The 17,397-nt window shown below is 66.3% G+C and overlaps 4 protein-coding genes across 4 annotated transcripts in view; 1 reads left to right on the forward strand and 3 right to left on the reverse strand.

Annotated features, from left to right (window-relative positions):
• Positions 1-588: 588 nt before the first annotated feature.
• On the reverse strand, positions 589-6,379 carry EMIHUDRAFT_213454 (hypothetical protein; the record flags this gene model as incomplete). The annotated part of the gene is made up of 18 exons (XM_005765050.1): positions 589-611; positions 683-869; positions 945-1,229; positions 1,300-1,479; positions 1,555-1,788; positions 1,917-1,976; positions 2,113-2,232; positions 2,296-2,529; positions 2,659-2,718; positions 2,855-2,974; positions 3,038-3,271; positions 3,400-3,459; positions 3,595-3,714; positions 3,778-4,011; positions 4,140-4,199; positions 4,336-4,482; positions 4,551-4,688; positions 6,317-6,379. The coding sequence occupies 18 exons, from the start codon at positions 6,377-6,379 to the stop codon at positions 589-591; spliced, it is 2,559 nt and encodes an 852-aa protein (XP_005765107.1).
• A 6,409-nt stretch (positions 6,380-12,788) lies between these two features.
• Positions 12,789-13,666, reverse strand: EMIHUDRAFT_213457 (hypothetical protein; the record flags this gene model as incomplete). The annotated part of the gene is made up of 2 exons (XM_005765051.1): positions 12,789-13,235; positions 13,304-13,666. 2 exons carry the CDS (start codon positions 13,664-13,666, stop codon positions 12,789-12,791), a joined length of 810 nt encoding a protein of 269 aa, XP_005765108.1.
• An 857-nt stretch (positions 13,667-14,523) lies between these two features.
• EMIHUDRAFT_67023 (hypothetical protein) lies at positions 14,524-14,712 on the forward strand (the record flags this gene model as incomplete). Its single annotated transcript, XM_005765052.1, has 1 exon — positions 14,524-14,712. A coding segment is annotated over one exon (189 nt), but the record flags the coding sequence as incomplete, so codon positions are not given.
• Positions 14,713-17,321: 2,609 nt separating this feature from the next.
• Positions 17,322-17,397, reverse strand: part of EMIHUDRAFT_213459 (hypothetical protein) — a gene marked incomplete at both ends in the record, with an annotated part of 426 nt that continues 350 nt past the window's right edge. Inside the window, one exon of the mRNA XM_005765053.1 lies at positions 17,322-17,378. Within this exon, the coding sequence (XP_005765110.1) occupies positions 17,322-17,378 (57 nt within the window). The remainder of the gene's footprint in view (positions 17,379-17,397) is intronic.

Consider the following 17,397-nt stretch of genomic DNA (forward strand, 5'->3'; position numbering starts at 1 on the left):
GGCGGTGGCGGAGAGGGGGGCGGCGGTGAGGGCGGCGGCGGCGATCGCGGTGGTGGTGACGGCGGCGGCGGAGATGGTGGCGGCGGGGTCGGTGGCGGCGGGCTGGGCGGCGGCGGCGAGGGCGGCGGCGGTGACGGCGGCGGCGGCGATGGAGGCGGCGGGCTGGGTGGTGGCGGCGACGGGGGCGGCGGCGAGGGCGGAGGCGGGCTTGGCGGCGGCGGTGACGGCGGCGGTGGCGAGGGCGGCGGCGGCGACGGCGGCGGCGGCGACGGTGGCGGTGGGCTCGGTGGGGGCGGTGACGGAGGCGGCGGTGAGGGCGGCGGCGGCGAGGGCGGCGGCGGGCTCGGCGGCGGCGGTGATGGTGGCGGCGGTGAGGGCGGCGGCGGCGAGGGCGGCGGCGGGCTCGGCGGCGGCGGTGACGGCGGTGGCGACGGCGGCGGCGGTGACGGTGGCGGCGGGCTCGGTGGGGGGGGTGACGGCGAGGCGGAGGGCGGCGGCAGCGAGGGCGGGGCGGAGGGCGGCGGTGGCGAGAGCAAAACGTATTGTGACTCCGCGGTCCCCCAGACATCCGTGCCTGGCAGTGCGAGCTCAAAAGTGAAACCGCTCTTGACCTTGATGAAGGGGCCTCCTGCAACGTCCTTCAGCGGTGGGGACAGATTCCAGCCGTCGTGGCTCTCCCCACCAAGGCCGTGCCTGCTCGAGATCGCGACGCCAGAGCCGCTGCTGTACATGTTCACGATCGTGGCGTAGTCGGTCACAGCACCAGTCGAGCTGGTGTAACTGCCACCGAGCTCCAGGCAAGCGTCTGCGGAGCGCACCTTGTGGATATCGTCGATGCACTCTCCGGCGACAAAAGCGAGCAAGAAGGGCTGGTCGATGAAGAGGCAGTCGTTGGTGAGGAGTTGCGTTCCCCCGATCGGGCACCTGCTTGTCCAAAGGTGTACCCACGGCGTGGGGGGTGGAGATGACGGCTGCGCCTTCGCTCCTGGAAGGAGATCGGTCAGGAGCAAGGCGGGTCCGAAGAACCAGAAAATTTTGGCAAGGTCGAGGTGAGAAGCGCCCGGCACGACGGGGTCGGGCACGGGGTCGGGCGCAGGGTTGAACGGAGCAACGAGGGCGCCGCACGCAGTCTCAGTCTCGGTCGGGAGCGCCGCAGGCGATGCAATCGCCGTTCCGCGCACCGTTGGGCTGAACTCGTTCTCTGGCGTGGTGTTGGAGAGGTCGAGAACCTATACACGAGTCAGGGCGTCCTTGGAGCCAATCTCCAGTTCTATTGCTTCCCGCATCGGGCACGAACACCGACTCGAGGAGCTCGGAGACGCCGCCAGAGCCGTACGAGGACAGAGCAAAGGCCGAGCAGCCCAGACCGATTACCACGGAGAAGAAGATGCACAGCAGGTTGGTCGAACACAGGTTGGTCGAACAGAACTTGCCGAAGCGCAAGCGGAAGCCGGAGCACGTCGAGGCCGGCTCCGTCTCCTGCACGGCGCCCTAAACGTGCGGACGAGGGTTAGTCACGAGCAGGGCGCGCTGCACGGGCAAGGCAGCACGCACCAAGGGCGTCGTCGACGACGGCGGGGCGTCGTCGACGAACGCGTTGCCGGAGCCGACGCCAGCGAGGTCTTCCTCGCTGACGTCCGTTCCGAGCAGGGCCGCGAAGCCGTTGGGGTCGACGCGGCCGATCGGGGTGAGGCTCTTGGTGGTCATCTTGGAGCGGTCGACCAGGTTGGACTCGCCCTTGCGCTCGATCTTGCGGAGCGGGGAGGGGGTCCTCCACTCGTCGATGCCCTGCGTGTGACGTACGGCAGGCGAGAGGTCACAGGATCGAGGTCACAGGATCAATAAGTACCCGCCTGTAGGACTCCCGTGTCCCCGCAATACCCGCGTGTGCACAGAAGGGTGCTGGAGGCGCTCACCGCCGGGGCGGGCTTCTCCACTGAAAGCTCCTCGGTCGAGACGTTCCAGTCGGCGTCGCCCTACACGCATCGAACGCGGGGCGGGGTCAGGGTAGTGGGTCGGCAGACGCCGGCGCGCAGATTGCCAGGCGCTCGCCGCCGGGGCGGGCAGCCCCTCCTCGGCGTTCGCGCTCGGCTTGTGGGCGGCGAACATGACCTTGGCCCGGTCCGAGTCGACCGTGTCCGCGGCGGTCGCCTCTTCTGCGGCCAGGTCATTCTTGAGGATGCTCTCGTCGAGGGGGGCCTCCGCGCCGGACTCGGCCACGGTGACGGCGCCCTAAACGTGCGGACCAGGGTTAGGCACGAGCAGGGCGCGCTGCACGGGCAAGGCAGCACGCACCGAGGGCGTCGTCGACGACGGCGGGGCGTCGTCGACGAACGCGTTGCCGGAGCCGACGCCAGCGAGGTCTTCCTCGTCGACGTCCGTTCCGAGCAGGGCCGCGAAGCCGTTGGGGTCGACGCGGCCGATCGGGGTGAGGCTCTTGGTGGTCTTCTTGGAGCGGTCGACCAGGTTGGACTCGCCCTTGCGCTCGATCTTGCGGAGCGGGGAGGGGGTCTTCCACTCGTCGATGCCCTGCGTGTGACGTACGGCAGACGAGAGGTCACAGGATCGAGGTCACAGGATCAATAAGTACCCGCCTGTAGGACTCCCGTGTCCCCGCAATACCCGCGTGTGCACAGAAGGGTGCTGGGAGGCGCTCACCGCCGGGGCGGGCTTCTCCACTGAAAGCTCCTCGGTCGAGACGTTCCAGTCGGCGTCGCCCTACACGCATCGAACGCGGGGCGGGGTCAGGGTAGTGGGTCGGCAGACGCCGGCGCGCAGATTGCCAGGCGCTCGCCGCCGGGGCGGGCAGCCCCTCCTCGGCGTTCGCGCTCGGCTTGTGGGCGGCGAACATGACCTTGGCCCGGTCCGAGTCGACCGTGTCCGCGGCGGTCGCCTCTTCTGCGGCCAGGTCAATCTTGAGGATGCTCTCGTCGAGGGGGGCCTCCGCGCCGGACTCGGCCACGGTGACGGCGCCCTAAACGTGCGGACCAGGGTTAGGCACGAGCAGTGCGCGCTGCACGGGCAAGGCAGCACGCACCGAGGGCGTCGTCGACGACGGCGGGGCGTCGTCGACGAACGCGTTGCCGGAGCCGACGCCAGCGAGGTCTTCCTCGCTGACGTCCGTTCCGAGCAGGGCCGCGAAGCCGTTGGGGTCGACGCGGCCGATCGGGGTGAGGCTCTTGGTGGTCATCTTGGAGCGGTCGACCAGGTTGGACTCGCCCTTGCGCTCGATCTTGCGGAGCGGGGAGGGGGTCCTCCACTCGTCGATGCCCTGCGTGTGACGTACGGCAGGCGAGAGGTCATAGGATCGAGGTCACAGGATCAATCCGTACCCGCCTGTAGGACTCCCGTGTCCCCGCAATACCCGCGTGTGCACAGAAGGGTGCTGGAGGCGCTCACCGCCGGGGCGGGCTTCTCCACTGAAAGCTCCTCGGTCGAGACGTTCCAGTCGGCGTCGCCCTACACGCATCGAACGCGGGACGGGGTCAGGGAGTGGGTCGGCAGACGCCGGCGCGCAGATTGCCAGGCGCTCGCCGCCGGGGCGGGCAGCCCCTCCTCGGCGTTCGCGCTCGGCTTGTGGGCGGCGAACATGACCTTGGCCCGGTCCGAGTCGACCGTGTCCGCGGCGGTCGCCTCTTCTGCGGCCAGGTCATTCTTGAGGATGCTCTCGTCGAGGGGGGCCTCCGCGCCGGACTCGGCCACGGTGACGGCGCCCTAAACGTGCGGACCAGGGTTAGGCACGAGCAGGGCGCGCTGCACGGGCAAGGCAGCACGCACCGAGGGCGTCGTCGACGACGGCGGGGCGTCGTCGACGAACGCGTTGCCGGAGCCGACGCCAGCGAGGTCTTCCTCGCTGACGTCCGTTCCGAGCAGGGCCGCGAAGCCGTTGGGGTCGACGCGGCCGATCGGGGTGAGGCTCTTGGTGGTCTTCTTGGAGCGGTCGACCAGGTTGGACTCGCCCTTGCGCTCGATCTTGCGGAGCGGGGAGGGGGTCCTCCACTCGTCGATGCCCTGCGTGTGACGTACGGCAGGCGAGAGGTCACAGGATCGAGGTCACAGGATCAATAAGTACCCGCCTGTAGGACTCCCGTGTCCCCGCAATACCCGCGTGTGCACAGAAGGGTGCTGGAGGCGCTCACCGCCGGGGCGGGCTTCTCCACTGAAAGCTCCTCGGTCGAGACGTTCCAGTCGGCGTCGCCCTACACGCATCGAACGCGGGACGGGGTCAGGGTAGTGGGTCGGCAGACGCCGGCGCGCAGATTGCCAGGCGCTCGCCGCCGGGGCGGGCAGCCCCTCCTCGGCGTTCGCGCTCGGCTTGTGGGCGGCGAACATGACCTTGGCCCGGTCCGAGTCGACCGTGTCCGCGGCGGTCGCCTCTTCTGCGGCCAGGTCATTCTTGAGGATGCTCTCGTCGAGGGGGGCCTCCGCGCCGGACTCGGCCACGGTGACGTCCTCAACGGGTGCGTTCTTGGCGCCGCTCGCCTGTCGGCGAGGGAGAGTGGGGCGCGTGTTGGAAGGAGACTGGCGATCTGCGACAAGCGCACACGCACCGCCTTGGCTCCGAGGAGCGGAGGCAGATTCGGCGCGGAGAAGACGACGACCTTGATGCTGCCGTCTTCGGCCGACATGATGCCGACCTTCACTGTCGTCTTGTTCTCTGACATGTTGTTGATCGAGTTCACTCGTACCTATGGGGGGCAGTGGATGGCGGGTGTGTGAAATTGAAGGGAGGGGGGAGGGGGGGGGGAAGTGGCGCTCTTAGTTGGTCAAACGGCTGGATCTCGGCCAATCTCGGCTAATCTCCTGCTCTGGTTGCTGCACGCGTTCGGGGCCATCAATTCTCTCTGCTCTGAGAGCGTCTTTGGGGGGGGATCGAGAGGAAGGGGGGGGGGGGGGCGCACCTACTCGCAGCGCACGCAGCTTGAGGCCCAGCACCAACGATCACCGCCGCACGCCCGTCTCGCCCACGTTGTTCTCTGCGAGGGCGTTGGCGGCGGCGGGCGAGCGTCAGTAGCATAAAATGGGACGAGCAAGGTACGGGCTCGTTGTGGGGGTCGCGGGGGCGCAGTGGCATGGAGGCGACCCGCGGCCGCGCGCTCAGCAGCGCTCCGACTGCGATCCAATTGTGCCGGATTCGCGTCGCTCGATGCTCGGAACGAGCCGCTCGCACGGCGGTCGCAGCCGGGCGTGCAACGCGCACGGGCTCGCTGCAGTGGTGGTTGTGGGGCGAGGCGTGCCCGGGCACGCGCGTGGGCAGCTCTCATCTCGCGCTGCGTCGCGCCGGGCGGCGGGCGAGGCGAGGCGCGCCTGCAATCTCAGTGGACATGGTGCCGCTGTCTTGGCCACAACGCAACGACCTCGGCCGCCTAAAACCAAACGAAATCCCATTAGATTCCCCTCACAACATGGAACTCAATCCATGAAAAAGAGTGGGGGGAAGGAAACCGCGGCTGCTGCGGCGTGGAGAACTTGACGCCGCACGCCTGAGGTAGGGGTACCGGACGGATCGGAAAAGGAGAGTACGGACATGAGGGGGTTGTGACTTGTGTAGCTCGCACACGCCGGCTCGGCTCCGAGGAGCGAAGGCGACGAAGACGAAGAGAACGCAATCGCCGAAACGTTGTCGACCGTCTTGACGGAAAGCTGCCGTGACATTAGATTTTCAAGATGACTGTACCTGTGAGGTTGGCGAGGGAAAACAGGGTCGGGCGCCGATCAGGGAGATGCAAAGAGTCAAGACGCGATTGAAGGTGGTGTCCCCGATGGCGGGTGCAGGCCAGCGCTCGAGTGGCCCTAGCGGCTGCGGACACTCAAGATGCAGCAGGGCGGGAACTTTCGCTCGGGTCAATCTCGGATCAATTGAGAGAGGGAGCCGGAGAGAGGAGAGCCGCGCCTACGGGCAGCACGTCGCGGCGTGAGCGTCGAGACGAGGCCGCCGGCACGCTCTCTCGCGTCCTCGGCGCTCGGACTGGAGCCGGGCGGTGATTGGCGAGCAAGCGGATCGCTCTCTTGGACTCTTGCCGGAAGAGAGGGAGGGCGGTCGGGCGGGCTCGCGCGGGACAAGGGTGGGGAATGGGCAGCAGCGGACGCGTCTCGTGGCTTCCTCGATGGCAGTGGTGGCACCTGCGAGCGGGAGTGGGCAGGCGGTGCGAGGCCGAGGGGGTACAGCCGCTCGCGCGACGAGCGAGGGCGCATCGCATGGAGGGGGAGGTGAGGGGGCGGCGGGTTCCGTGAGCAATAGGCGTCGCGGGGGTCTAGGCGTGCAGCTTGCGGCGGCATAATCGGGCGCAATGAGGCGCGGCAAGCGCGAGCGGACGAGGAAGTGGAGTGCCTTGTGGATGCCGCGGTGCTTTTCTGGACGGGGGAACGTGGGGAACATCGGGGCCAAAACAGCTGATGGGGTACTATTTTCAATCAAAAAGAGCGCCTTCGGCACTACTCTATCGAGGTCTCGCGGAGCGTTTTTAGCCCCGCGCTACCCAGTCGCAGTCGTGCGACGTAGCGGGGGGCCACAACTACGTTTACGAAAACATAAGTAGTCCCGCGAGGTGTGAATTTGGCCGCCCCAGTAGCCCCCTTTACAATTGACTGATTTTGCTGCGTGCGCGTCCCCGCTGGCCTCGTTTAATGCGAGAGATCTCTTCTTAATGCGTGGATGGCGGTGGCGCCGATGGCGGCGGCGCGGATGTGTCACAGGGCACAGCGCTGTGAGGGATGTGTACACCAGATCACGCACAAATCACGCTGTGCGCAAAACTAGAGAGTTGTTGTTCAAAACTATGTGTTCGGGTTGCACGTACGGTCGGCTCGTCGGCTGTCACTGACGTAGCCTCTTGCCATATGTGCGATCCCTCCCCCGGCCCACGCCTAGCCCCCCAAAGTGAAAGCAATCAAAAAACCGAAAACGTGTGTGCGGGCCGCCCTCTGTCTGGGGCGGTCAACACCGGACCTACCTACCTATTGCATATGTTGTATGTAGGAAGGTGAAGAACAGTCAGGCTCGGACTGGACACCAACGCGGTATGGGTGTGGACGCTGGACAGATGATGACGACACGCACTACGGGGTGCACAGACCCCCTATCTGGAGTTTAGGTAAGGTATGGTGGAGTCCCGGCCCGCCCGCCGGCTGCTCGCCGGCGGTCCCGCCTCGGTCGACGCCGCCTTTGCCGCGCTCGGCGGCGGCTACGTGCGCAAGTAGGCGTGTGCGTCATGACTCCGGTGCCAGCTACACGGCCACGCCGCGGGACAACGGGGTGGCCCAGGGGGCGGCGGGGGAGCACTCTTCCGCCGGAGCAGCGGGTGATATTCCCGCTACTCGCTCGAGTTTGAGGTGCGCCGCGCCTCGCCTGTGTTGCCTTCCCGGCCGCCCCAGCCGCCCTCACCGTTCCTCATCCCCTCCCCCACCCCCTCCCCCTCAGGCTAGGCCCTCGCCGCCGCCGCCGCCGCCGTCTCCGCCAGAGCCGCCGCCGTTTCCTCCCCCCCCACCCCCTCCGACGCCGTCGCCTCCGCTGCTCCCGCCACCACCGCCGGCCGCCTCAGCTCTCCCTCGCCCACCTCCCACACACCCCCACCGCCCTCCGCGCGTCCCCGCACGCCGCCTCCGCGCCCCCACGCCCCCACGAGGACCTCCCGCCCCGCCCTCCCCGCGTCTCAGACCCTTGGCCGTGCTCCGCTCGGGGAAACTCGGCGCCGCCGTCGCGAGCACTGCTGCCAGCGCAGCCGCCGGGCGACGCGACAGCGGCTAGCGGCCGTGAGAGCCTCTCCAGTGCGGGCTGGGGGCGGCGGCGGCGCACGGCGGGTGGCGGGCGAGCAGCCATTTATGGGCCGCCTCTCGGGCGTGCGGCCACGGCCCGTGCGGCGCGAGGAGAGGGCGGCGCGCTCGGCGCGCTGGCGGCGGTGAAGCCTCCCAGAGTGGGCGCTGGCTGGCCGAGGGCGTCGGGCGGGTGCGGGGCGGCACTCAGGCCGCCGCAACGGGCCGTGGTGGCCCGTGTGGCGTTCGTGAGGGACCGTTTGTGCGCCCCGGTAGCCACCCGGCCGGCGGCCACCGGGGCCGGAATTGGCAGCGGCTTGGGCTGTGTGTGGGCTGGTCGCGGTGGGGGATATGGTGCTTGTTTATGGTCCTCATTTCCCCCACTCACCACTCCCAACCGGCAGGGGCCAGGGCCTCCACCCGGGGCAATTTTGAAGGCCTCTGCCATCGCTCAGGTCCCAAACCATGTGCTCGTCCGCGCAGGGAGGGGCGAGGGCTCGGTCGCGCCCCCCAGAGAGCAGAGTGAGGTGTTCGGACTGAGCGACGGCAGGACCTTTGAAATATCAAAATATCATAAACAGATAAACTGTGACGTCCGTGAGGCCCCTACGGCCGGTGGCAGTGAGTGGGTGATTGGAGGGCCATAAACTACCATCACGCCGCCCATCGGACCCCTCCTCCACCCCAAACACAGTCCAAACCGGGGCCCCGGCGGCGGCCGGCGCGGCGGCGGCGACGCACGCCGGCGAAGCACCATCAAGCTGCTGTACGGCCTCGGCATCGCCTACCCAGGCTTAGCTAGACTGAGACATATTGTGCACACGGTCTGTTTCTACAATATATACACTAACACTGTACCTCCCAGAGCTCATCCCGGTCCATTACGGCCATCCTCGTCCTCAGGCGCCGGGCTCCGCCGGCCAGTCGCCCGCCAGATCCGGCTTCGTCGGGAGGGCGTCGTCGCGGAGCACCATCGCCGCTGTCGGCGCTCCTGCGGCGGTCCGGGGGCACGTCTGGGTGGCCAGGGGCGGGGGTCGAGCCGTGAGTGCTCCGCCGGGGCGAGCTTCTGGGTCCATGGCACCGCTGCCGGACCCGTCCGAGAGCCTTTCCGGACACGTTCGCTCGATGGCCTAGCTGGCGGCCGATATTCGACAACCAAAGCTCCGGACGCCGCGGCCAAAGATCCGCGCACAGTCCCAGGGCTCGTGGTGAGTGTGGGGTGTGCCTCACGAGGCGGAGAGGCCGCGTGAACTCCCGTAGAAGCTCGCGAAGTGCGGATTTGGAGCGCCGCGCCGGACCTCCGCCGGGGCCCGCCGGGGCCACGGGAGAGGTCAGAAATCGTTTTGGGGGGTAGACTACTACAAACCGGTCACGGTCCCGTCCAGCTTAGTCCCTTGTATGCATACTTGGCCGGCCCTGGGCCGCTCGGCACCGCGCGGGGGTGCCGTTAAGCGACCCTACGGATTTTCAGTGGTCGATTTTGGCCAAAAAGCCCAATGTGAAGCGACCAGCCCTGACAGCAAGGCGTGAGAAAGCACGGCGTGTCTCCATTGTCGTTGGCTGCGGTGTGCGGAACTCTGTTCGCGCTCCGAGTTTCGCGCTCGCCGATCTGCGAGAAACTCGCTGACGGGCACCTCTGTGTGTTCGGTATGGTCTTCTGTTGACAGATATGTCACGTGTTGGCAAGTGTTCCTAAGTAAGTTTCTTGGAATCTTGGAGCACTTTTGGAGTGCAGTCGGCAACCTCACATCCGAATCGCCCGCATTTATCTCTGAACAAACCTGCGGCTGTGGTGTGGCGAGTGAGTGTCTGCACGTGCAGAGGGGCGGAACGAGCCGTAACCCAAGCCTAACCCGAGACTAACTAAGTAACCCGGGGCGCTAACCCGGCGCTACATGGAAGGGGGGCATACGTTAGGACGGGTTAGTGCCGGGTTAGCGTCGGGTTATGGTAACCCGTTCTGACCCGTGCTGACCCGTGCTTGGTTAGTGTGGCTTAACCCGGTGGAACCCACACTAACCCGCGCTTACCGATAGACTCACTAGTGTGTGTGTACTTGTTTGTTACGTGAAAACCCGCTGGGACGGTAGTGCAGCGAAAGCACACGCTGGGGGGGCGGGTTCCCTTTCGCCTTTCTTGGGGGAGAATGCGTGCAAGAATGGATCCTTGGATCGGTTTCATTACGGCCGAAGTTTTGCGGGTTTTCGGTAATAAATCAGGAATCGCATCGGCGCTGCGCCGAAATCGCCATTGCGACGGCTGGTGTCCTTCTTTTTTCCGGCTTCGCGTGGTTGAGCAGGGCCACTGGGCCGGGCGATGTACCTCATCTTTGGCATAATCTCCACCGTCCTCGTGCTGTCCCTCGTGCAGGCAAACTTTGAGTTTGAACGGTGCACGGACGTCGCCAGAGTGCGGCAGGATCCGCACCTGGACCTGTCAAAGGGCGGCCGGGCGGACTTCCGGGGCGAGGACGGTGCGCTCTACAACTACCTCTCCACGCCGGGGCTGAGCGTCAATGTGCGGATCGAGGAGGCGCTCTACACCCTCCACGACGGCAAACTCCTCGTCAATGGGACCTTCATGACGGAGGTCCACGTCTCTGCCCTCGTCGCGGGCGACCGCTTGTGCAAGTGGGCCTACGTGAGCTACGTTGCCCGCGAGCTGAACGGTCACCCCCCCCCGACCCCACCGCCCCGCCCAAAAAAAACAACCTCCTCCCAGCCCTACTCCGCATCAGCCTGCCCAGCGTCCCATCTCCCCATCTCACCTCGCCCCGCCTCACCTCGTACCCATCGTCTCGCCCACAGATCAAAACTGGGGCTGGAGCAATGTCAAGGGTTCCTGCGGTGGCCACGACTTCATGCTCGGGCCCAACTCGGAAAGGTTCTGCGGTGGGCTTCATGCATCGACCAAGATGTCCACCGCGACAATAGAGGTGAACCCATTCACCACCGACACCAACGGGGCGCCGTGGAAGATCATCGTGCACGGCGAACACGTACACGACCGAATTGCCGGGCCTAGCCACCGGCTCGACATCGAACTCTCCTACTCGCCCCAAAGGAAGCCGCTGATCGCGCACGGCTTGATCGGGCAGTCCTTTGCCGACCCGGTGCCGCGCATTGGAAGGCTCGACGTCTACCCTGATGCGGGCACCTTTGTCACCTCGGCGCAGGCCGAGGGCGCCATCGAGGGCACTGGCAAGATGTACGAGATGCGCTCGCCCTTCGCGTCCGACTTCGTCTTCTCGCGTTTCGCCGGTGAGGCGGTGATCACAGGAACGGCTGAGGCGGGTATGGCGCTCTGCGACAAGGAGTTCGCCCAGGAGGTTGCGGACGTCGACAGGCGCCTCAGAAACATGGCCTTGGGCGCCGTCAAGCAGGGCATCGACGGCTGGCGGCAGTTCATGCGCGAGGAGGCGAAGGCCACCCTCGTTGCGCGTGCCACGTCGCTCGAGGTACAGCCCGGAGAAGGGCTGACGGAGGCCCGTCGCCGGCTCGCCGAGGAGCCTGTTTGCCTTCCCGCCTCCTCCTTCGCTCTCAAGATTGGCGCGACCCGGCGGCGGCGCGCGCTCGCCGCCATCGACCTGGACGCCGTCGAGGCCGCCAAGATCAAGTCCTTCGCCAACGGCGAACCCCCCGTGACTGTCACCGCCGAGCAGATGGCCCTCGAGGACCTCGGCGACAGCACGGTGCGGGTGACCATCGTGCAGGCCGAGGGGGGGCCGACCGCCCAAGACATCACGGCCGCCGCGACGCTGCCGGCTTTCCTCGCAAGCATGGCCGAGGAGCTCGGAGCCCCGGTGGGCATGGAGGAGGAGCCCACCACGATCTCGATCACGGTGCTCTACAAGCCGCCGCCCTCGGCCTCGCCCTCTCCGCCGCCGCCCTCGGCGCCGCCGCCCTCGGCACCGCCCTCTCCGCCGCCGCCGACTCCGCCGCCGCCCTCAGTCTCGCCCTCTCCGCCGCCGCCCTCGGCGCCGCCGCCCTCGGCCTCGCCCTCTCCGCCGCCGCCCTCGGCGCCGCCGCCCTCGGCACCGCCCTCTCCGCCGCCGCCGACTCCGCCGCCGCCCTCAGTCTCGCCCTCTCCGCCGCCGCCGACTCCGCCGCCGCCCTCAGTCTCGCCCTCTCCGCCGCCGCCCTCGGCGCCGCCAACGTCGCCCACTCTGGCGGCCCCGGCGGGGGAAATGTGCGTGACGCATAACTGGAACAACCCTTACACTGCGTTGGCCCCGAGCGACAACCCGGTTGAGACGTGTAAGGCGCACTGTGCAGGATACGACTACTTCGGAATGGAGTGCCCAGGCGATCATGGATTGTACTGCACTTGCATGTATACGAGCGAGTACGATAGCGTGACGGAGGAGCGGCCGATTTACGAGTGCCTCGGCGAGTGCTCGGGAGGGTCGGATCCCAATACGCCAACGGTGGGGTGCAGTGATCGAAGCTCCGACGGGAGTCGCGTCGACACGAACTGCCCTGGAATGACGATCAGCGGCACGGTGTACTCGGTGTTCAACGGGTACGCGCTCGGCGCGAGCTGGCGGACGACGTACTACTCGATCTGATGATTATGCAAAGCCATAGCATCCGTCAGGTGACAACATGATCGCCACCCACGCTTTCGTTCGCTCCTAGTGGAGCGAGGATGCGCAGATCGACAGCCTCTCCAACTTGATGTGCCCATCTTGTGTCGCCCCTCTTGTGTCACGCTCCACTGCCGTCGCCCCTCTTGTGTCGCCCCTCCCGTGTTGAGGCCTGTAGCCGCGACGCCTTCCGTGCGCCACCGTGCCCCGCGCACCTTAGCGCGGAGGTTCGTTCGACCCTCGAGACGCTCGCGTCAGGGTGAGACGCGACGACCAACGGTGAAAATGTGTCGTGATTGCTGAACACCGATTGCCGTGTGCCGTGCGTCCAAACAATCGATCGGCCATCTCGGCGCAAGCCGCAACGCACGCTCCACGGCGGAGCGAAATTTCAGATTTAGTTTCTCCGACATGCAAGGGTTGGTGCACACAAGTTGAGTGTAGCAGTGTACTAGTCTATCCCTAGGTCTGCGCGCGTCTCTGCGGGCGCTTGCTCTTCAAGACAAAGGCCCGTGTTCCCGACGAGGCCGATTCCCGCCGCCGGTGGGAAAAAAGATTGCGGGGTGACCAGTCCTTGGGCCAGCCCCGAAATGGCCGGCATCGCCCCAAAGCGTAGGCCAGCAACGGCGGCGTTCGCCTGTGTCTGCGCCTGGAGCTGCTCCCGCTGCAGCCCCAGCGCCACCGCCGCTGCCGACGAGGGGCTCGGTGCTGCGGGAAACGGCCGCACCGGTGCCGGTCCCGCGGTGGGGAGCATGATGCCCTGCAACGCGGCATCGTGCGCCTGCTGCATCTGCTGCACTGTCCTCGCCTGCAGCTGCGCGGCCCGCCCCTGCTGCTCGCTGCGCGCGCTCTCGTACTGCTGGAGGAGCTGCGCCTGGTGGTGGAACTGCGCCTGCGCCTAGAGCGGGACCGGGGTCCGGCTTAGGGAAACGGCATCTGCTGCAACGTCGGCACGAGGATCCGAACTGCCTCCCGCGCTGCTGCCTCCCTCTTCGCCTGGACCGCATCCCTCGCAAACGCCTCGCGCGCCAGCTCCTCCCTGCGCGCCAGCTCCTCCCTGCGCGCCAGCTCCTCCCTGCGCGCCAGCTCCTCCCTGCGCGCCAGCTCCTCCCTGCGCGCCAGCTCCTCCCTGCGCGCTTGCTCCTCCCTGCGCGCCAGCTCCTCCCTGCGCGCTTGCTCCTCCCTGCGCGCTTGCTCCTCCCTGCGCGCCAGCTCTTCCCGTTGCGCCTGCTCCCGGCGCGCCAGCTCCTCCCTGCGCACCTGCTCCTGGCGCATATGCTCGTCCCTGCGCGCCTTATCCCGGCGCGCCTGCTCCTCCAGCTGCTGCATCGCCCATGCCGTGGCCTCCCTCTTCACCTAGAGAAGAGGAGCGGAGTTTGCCTCGTGCATTGCCACATCAATTCAAGGGCTCGGGAGCAATCGCCTGCGCCTCCCTCGCCTGCGCCGCCTGCGCCGCCTCGCTCACCCGCCTCAGCTGCTGCACCTCCAAAGCCCGCTGCGTCAGAGCTTGCTGATACGCCGCCGCGCCGGGCTGAGGTGGCAAGTACGCAGGGTGCGGCTGCGGCGCGAACCCCTGTGCGCATGCTGTGCGAATCCCGCCTGCGCTTGGTGGACCTGCTGCGCCTGATGATGTGCCTGCAGAGCGAAGCAGCGCGTCGGTGGGCGGTCAGGGCGCGGTTAGGTAGGGGAAAGGGCTGAGCGAGGCTAGATTGAAGTCGGAGCTACACATATGTGGAGTCAGGGCCGGACAGCCACCTGCCACTGCGCATGTTGCCACTGCGCAGCTTGCTGGTAGTATGCAGCGGCGTGTGCCATCTCGGCCGATTGTTGCGCTGGCAGCGGGACCGCGCAAGGCAGATCGGCGGGCGGCACGGAGGATTGCGGCGGCAGTGGGACAGCACAAGGCAGATCGGCGCGCGGCACAGACGGCTGCGGCAACGGGATAGCGTGAGGTAGCGCGGCGGGCTGCGGCGGTGGCAAAACGGCGGGCGGAAGTGGGCGGGGCTGAGCCGCGTCATCGTCGATCGGCGGCAACTCGAGGAGAGGATTCTCTGCCTGGAAGTTCTGTCGGATCGCGTCAGCCGTTCGAGCGACCGCCATTCGCTCCCAGTACGCACGAGGCGGCTCGGCGGAGCTGGACGCCGCCCTGCCGACACCCTGACTCCGGCGTGTTCAAGTCCGCAGGAGCGCACCGCGTCGCACAGGGCGTGCGCGCGGGCATCGTGTGGATCAACGCGCGCCACCGCAACGACCCGAGCTCACCGTGGGGCGGTTTCGGCCACTCGGGCGTCGGACGCGAGAACGGGTGGGAGGCGCTGCACGAGTACACCGAGACGCAGTCCGTCGTCGTCTGCCTCGACGACACACCCCATTGACTGGTTTGGTGGCGGTGCAACTTACTTCAGGGGTCCGGTACTTTTCTCTTCTGGGTCTGGGTCTGGGACTCGGGCGCCTTGGGCGTCGGGGTGGCGAGCAGGGGACGCGGCTCTGAGCGCCCAGCGACGCGTGCCGGATGGAGTCCGGCCGCGGGTGACTAGGGAAGTTCGCTCAGGATGTGTGGCAGTCAGTGGACAGGCGCCCATGCATCGTTCCCTGGGGGAGATGATCGGGTCAACCACATTTGCAATATGCGAGATTCCGTCGAAGCTCGCGACATACAGCCAGTCTCGCCACACAAGCGTCGATCGGTTGGAAGCCCAGTTTTTGAATGTAGGGACGGCATGGGCGTAGACAATGCCGTTTAGGCGGGCTGAGTCGAATCGTGGGGTCCTGTCGAACAGAACATCGATTCGAGCTCTCACATAGAAATCAAAGGCTCTCCACGCGCTCGCCACTTGAACAGCAACCTTGACATGATGAAACTGTACCGCGTATGCCTTAACTTGGGACTGTTTCCACGCCGAGAGATTTTGCGGCATTCTGAATCTGGGCACGTCTTCGTCGTACATCATCGTCACCCTGATTCGGTTGGGGTCCATGCCCCACATGCGTGATATCGTGGATGCAAACTGGTTACTTCCCAACCGACAGAGATTGTTCGCAAAGCCTACTGCGACGACACTCAAGTTCAAGGGCAGAATCAGGCGTTGCTTGTGATTTTCGACGAGATCGTGCATCTCCTTTGATCTCCATCGGCCAGAGTACAATACGACGCCACCAGGAGGGCTCTCCGAGCCCGACTTCATGGCAGGCCACGCCCTCCCCACAAATGCATTCACAAAGGAAAAGCGATGCTTGGGGATCGTCAGTCCAAAGAGGTTGGCATGCTGGTGCAAGTTGGCGAGCAAGCGCTTCCCAAAGATCACAGCGGTGGACACGTTTTCCCGCAGAGCCTTTTCGGTCAGTCCCCACACGCGCCAGACCAGAGGCGGCGATGCCGACGGTAGGAGGTGGGTGTAGTGCTGACGGACAAAAGTGGGCAGCAGGACCTCTTCGAAGCCGCAAGACAACGTGAATCTTGGCGGTGCGAGTCGCCGTGTGGCGTTGGCCGCCTTGTACATGGCAAGGCACGCCTTCATGGAATCTGGCTCTTCTTTTGGACCGGAGCCGCTGACTGGCTGTGAGAGCGCGAGGCTGCTGTTCTGCGTCTGATTGCCATTCCGTTGTTCAAGAGCTAGCGCAAAGGGAAAGGGATTTGGGGGCACCAGCAAGGCCTCAAACACGCTCCCTGGCAACGCACACTGCGTGAAGGCGCGTAGGACGTGCAGCGGGAAGAACGAGCCCTCGTGCGCAAAGGTAGTTATGGGCGCCCGGCGCCACCACCCGTTGAGCGCAGCCTCGTCACTGGCCTCCATGAGGGTGACAAAGTGCCGCCAGAACGAATGGCCCAAGCGTGTCGTATCAATCTCGCCACGAGTGACGGCGCGGTAGAGTGCCGACGGCGGCGATGCAACCCAGGAGAGCTCATCCCACTGGGGAGAACCTCCTCCTCGTCTGTCCCTCGTCTCTGTGCTCCAAGCAAAGCCGCTGCAGCGACCTGGGCTGCAGTACGACACGCTGTGCTGCATCACCCACTGCTCGAGCCCGGGGCGAAAGAGGGCCTGGTTGCTCGCCATGAGCACGAAGCGTAGGCCGTCGCTGCCGGGGCGGCTGCATGGCATGCCGTCGATCTCGCAGAAGCGGAGATTGGACAGGTGCAGACCGAGCACGCTTGGGGCTCCCGTGATCACCTCCAGCCGCTCTGGGTTGAGAAACACCCGTCGTGAGTGCGTCGCATGGAAGAAGTCCTGGAAGTCCTGCCTCTTGCTGCGACTGACGTGGACGATCAGCGGGGCATACTTGACATTCACCAGCGCGTTGTTGATGACATCGGTGGCACCATCTTCCGGCCTGAGGCCGTATGACAAAACGACGCCAGCAGGAGGTGGCTCTCGCTCCAATGCGCTGCGGAAGGCAGTGCACGCAGGAGGCGCCGAGCCGGAGCGCACCACGGAACCTGCAGTGCTGCTGCCCCGCACGATGCAGGCCACGTCCGCCCGTGACTGGCAGACCCGACCCGCACGCAAAACAGCGGGCGGCATGCAGCACTGGCGTGGCCCGCCGGGGCGACTGGAGCAGCCGTGTCCGCCGCACAGCCCGCAAGTACAACTGTAGCGTTGCAGCAGGTCTGGCCGCTTGGATGCTATCGCTAGCCCGGTCGAACACTGCCCAAACAAATAAATTCCCCCTTTGAGCTGAGAGGTTTTGGGATTTCGCTCCGAGCGACGGTCCAACGAGAATCGTCAAAATCAGGCAACAAGAGACCGGTAGCGCCAGCATGTCGGTGCGTCTTTCTCATGCTCGCGCGCCCGCCGCGCCCGAACTATGCACGGGCCCGGCTCGCCCGCTTGGGGATCCACCCGGCACATCCCCGCCCCCCACCTGCCGGCTTGCCTGCCGTCAGTTCACGCGGGATCGCCCTCAATTGTTAGCAACACAAATCCACCATTTTTTGGGCTGCCTTCAGCCTCGCCTCACAGCCGACCTTCTGGTCGTACGCGGGTTCTTAAGGGTCGTACATGCCGGCCATGACGTCTGCCAACCGGCCGTTCGCAGGCGGTAGCTTCGCACGCCCCCGACAG

Source organism: Emiliania huxleyi (assembly GCF_000372725.1).
Source record: "Emiliania huxleyi CCMP1516 unplaced genomic scaffold EMIHUscaffold_57, whole genome shotgun sequence".
NCBI classification, from domain to species: domain Eukaryota; phylum Haptophyta; order Isochrysidales; family Noelaerhabdaceae; genus Emiliania; species Emiliania huxleyi.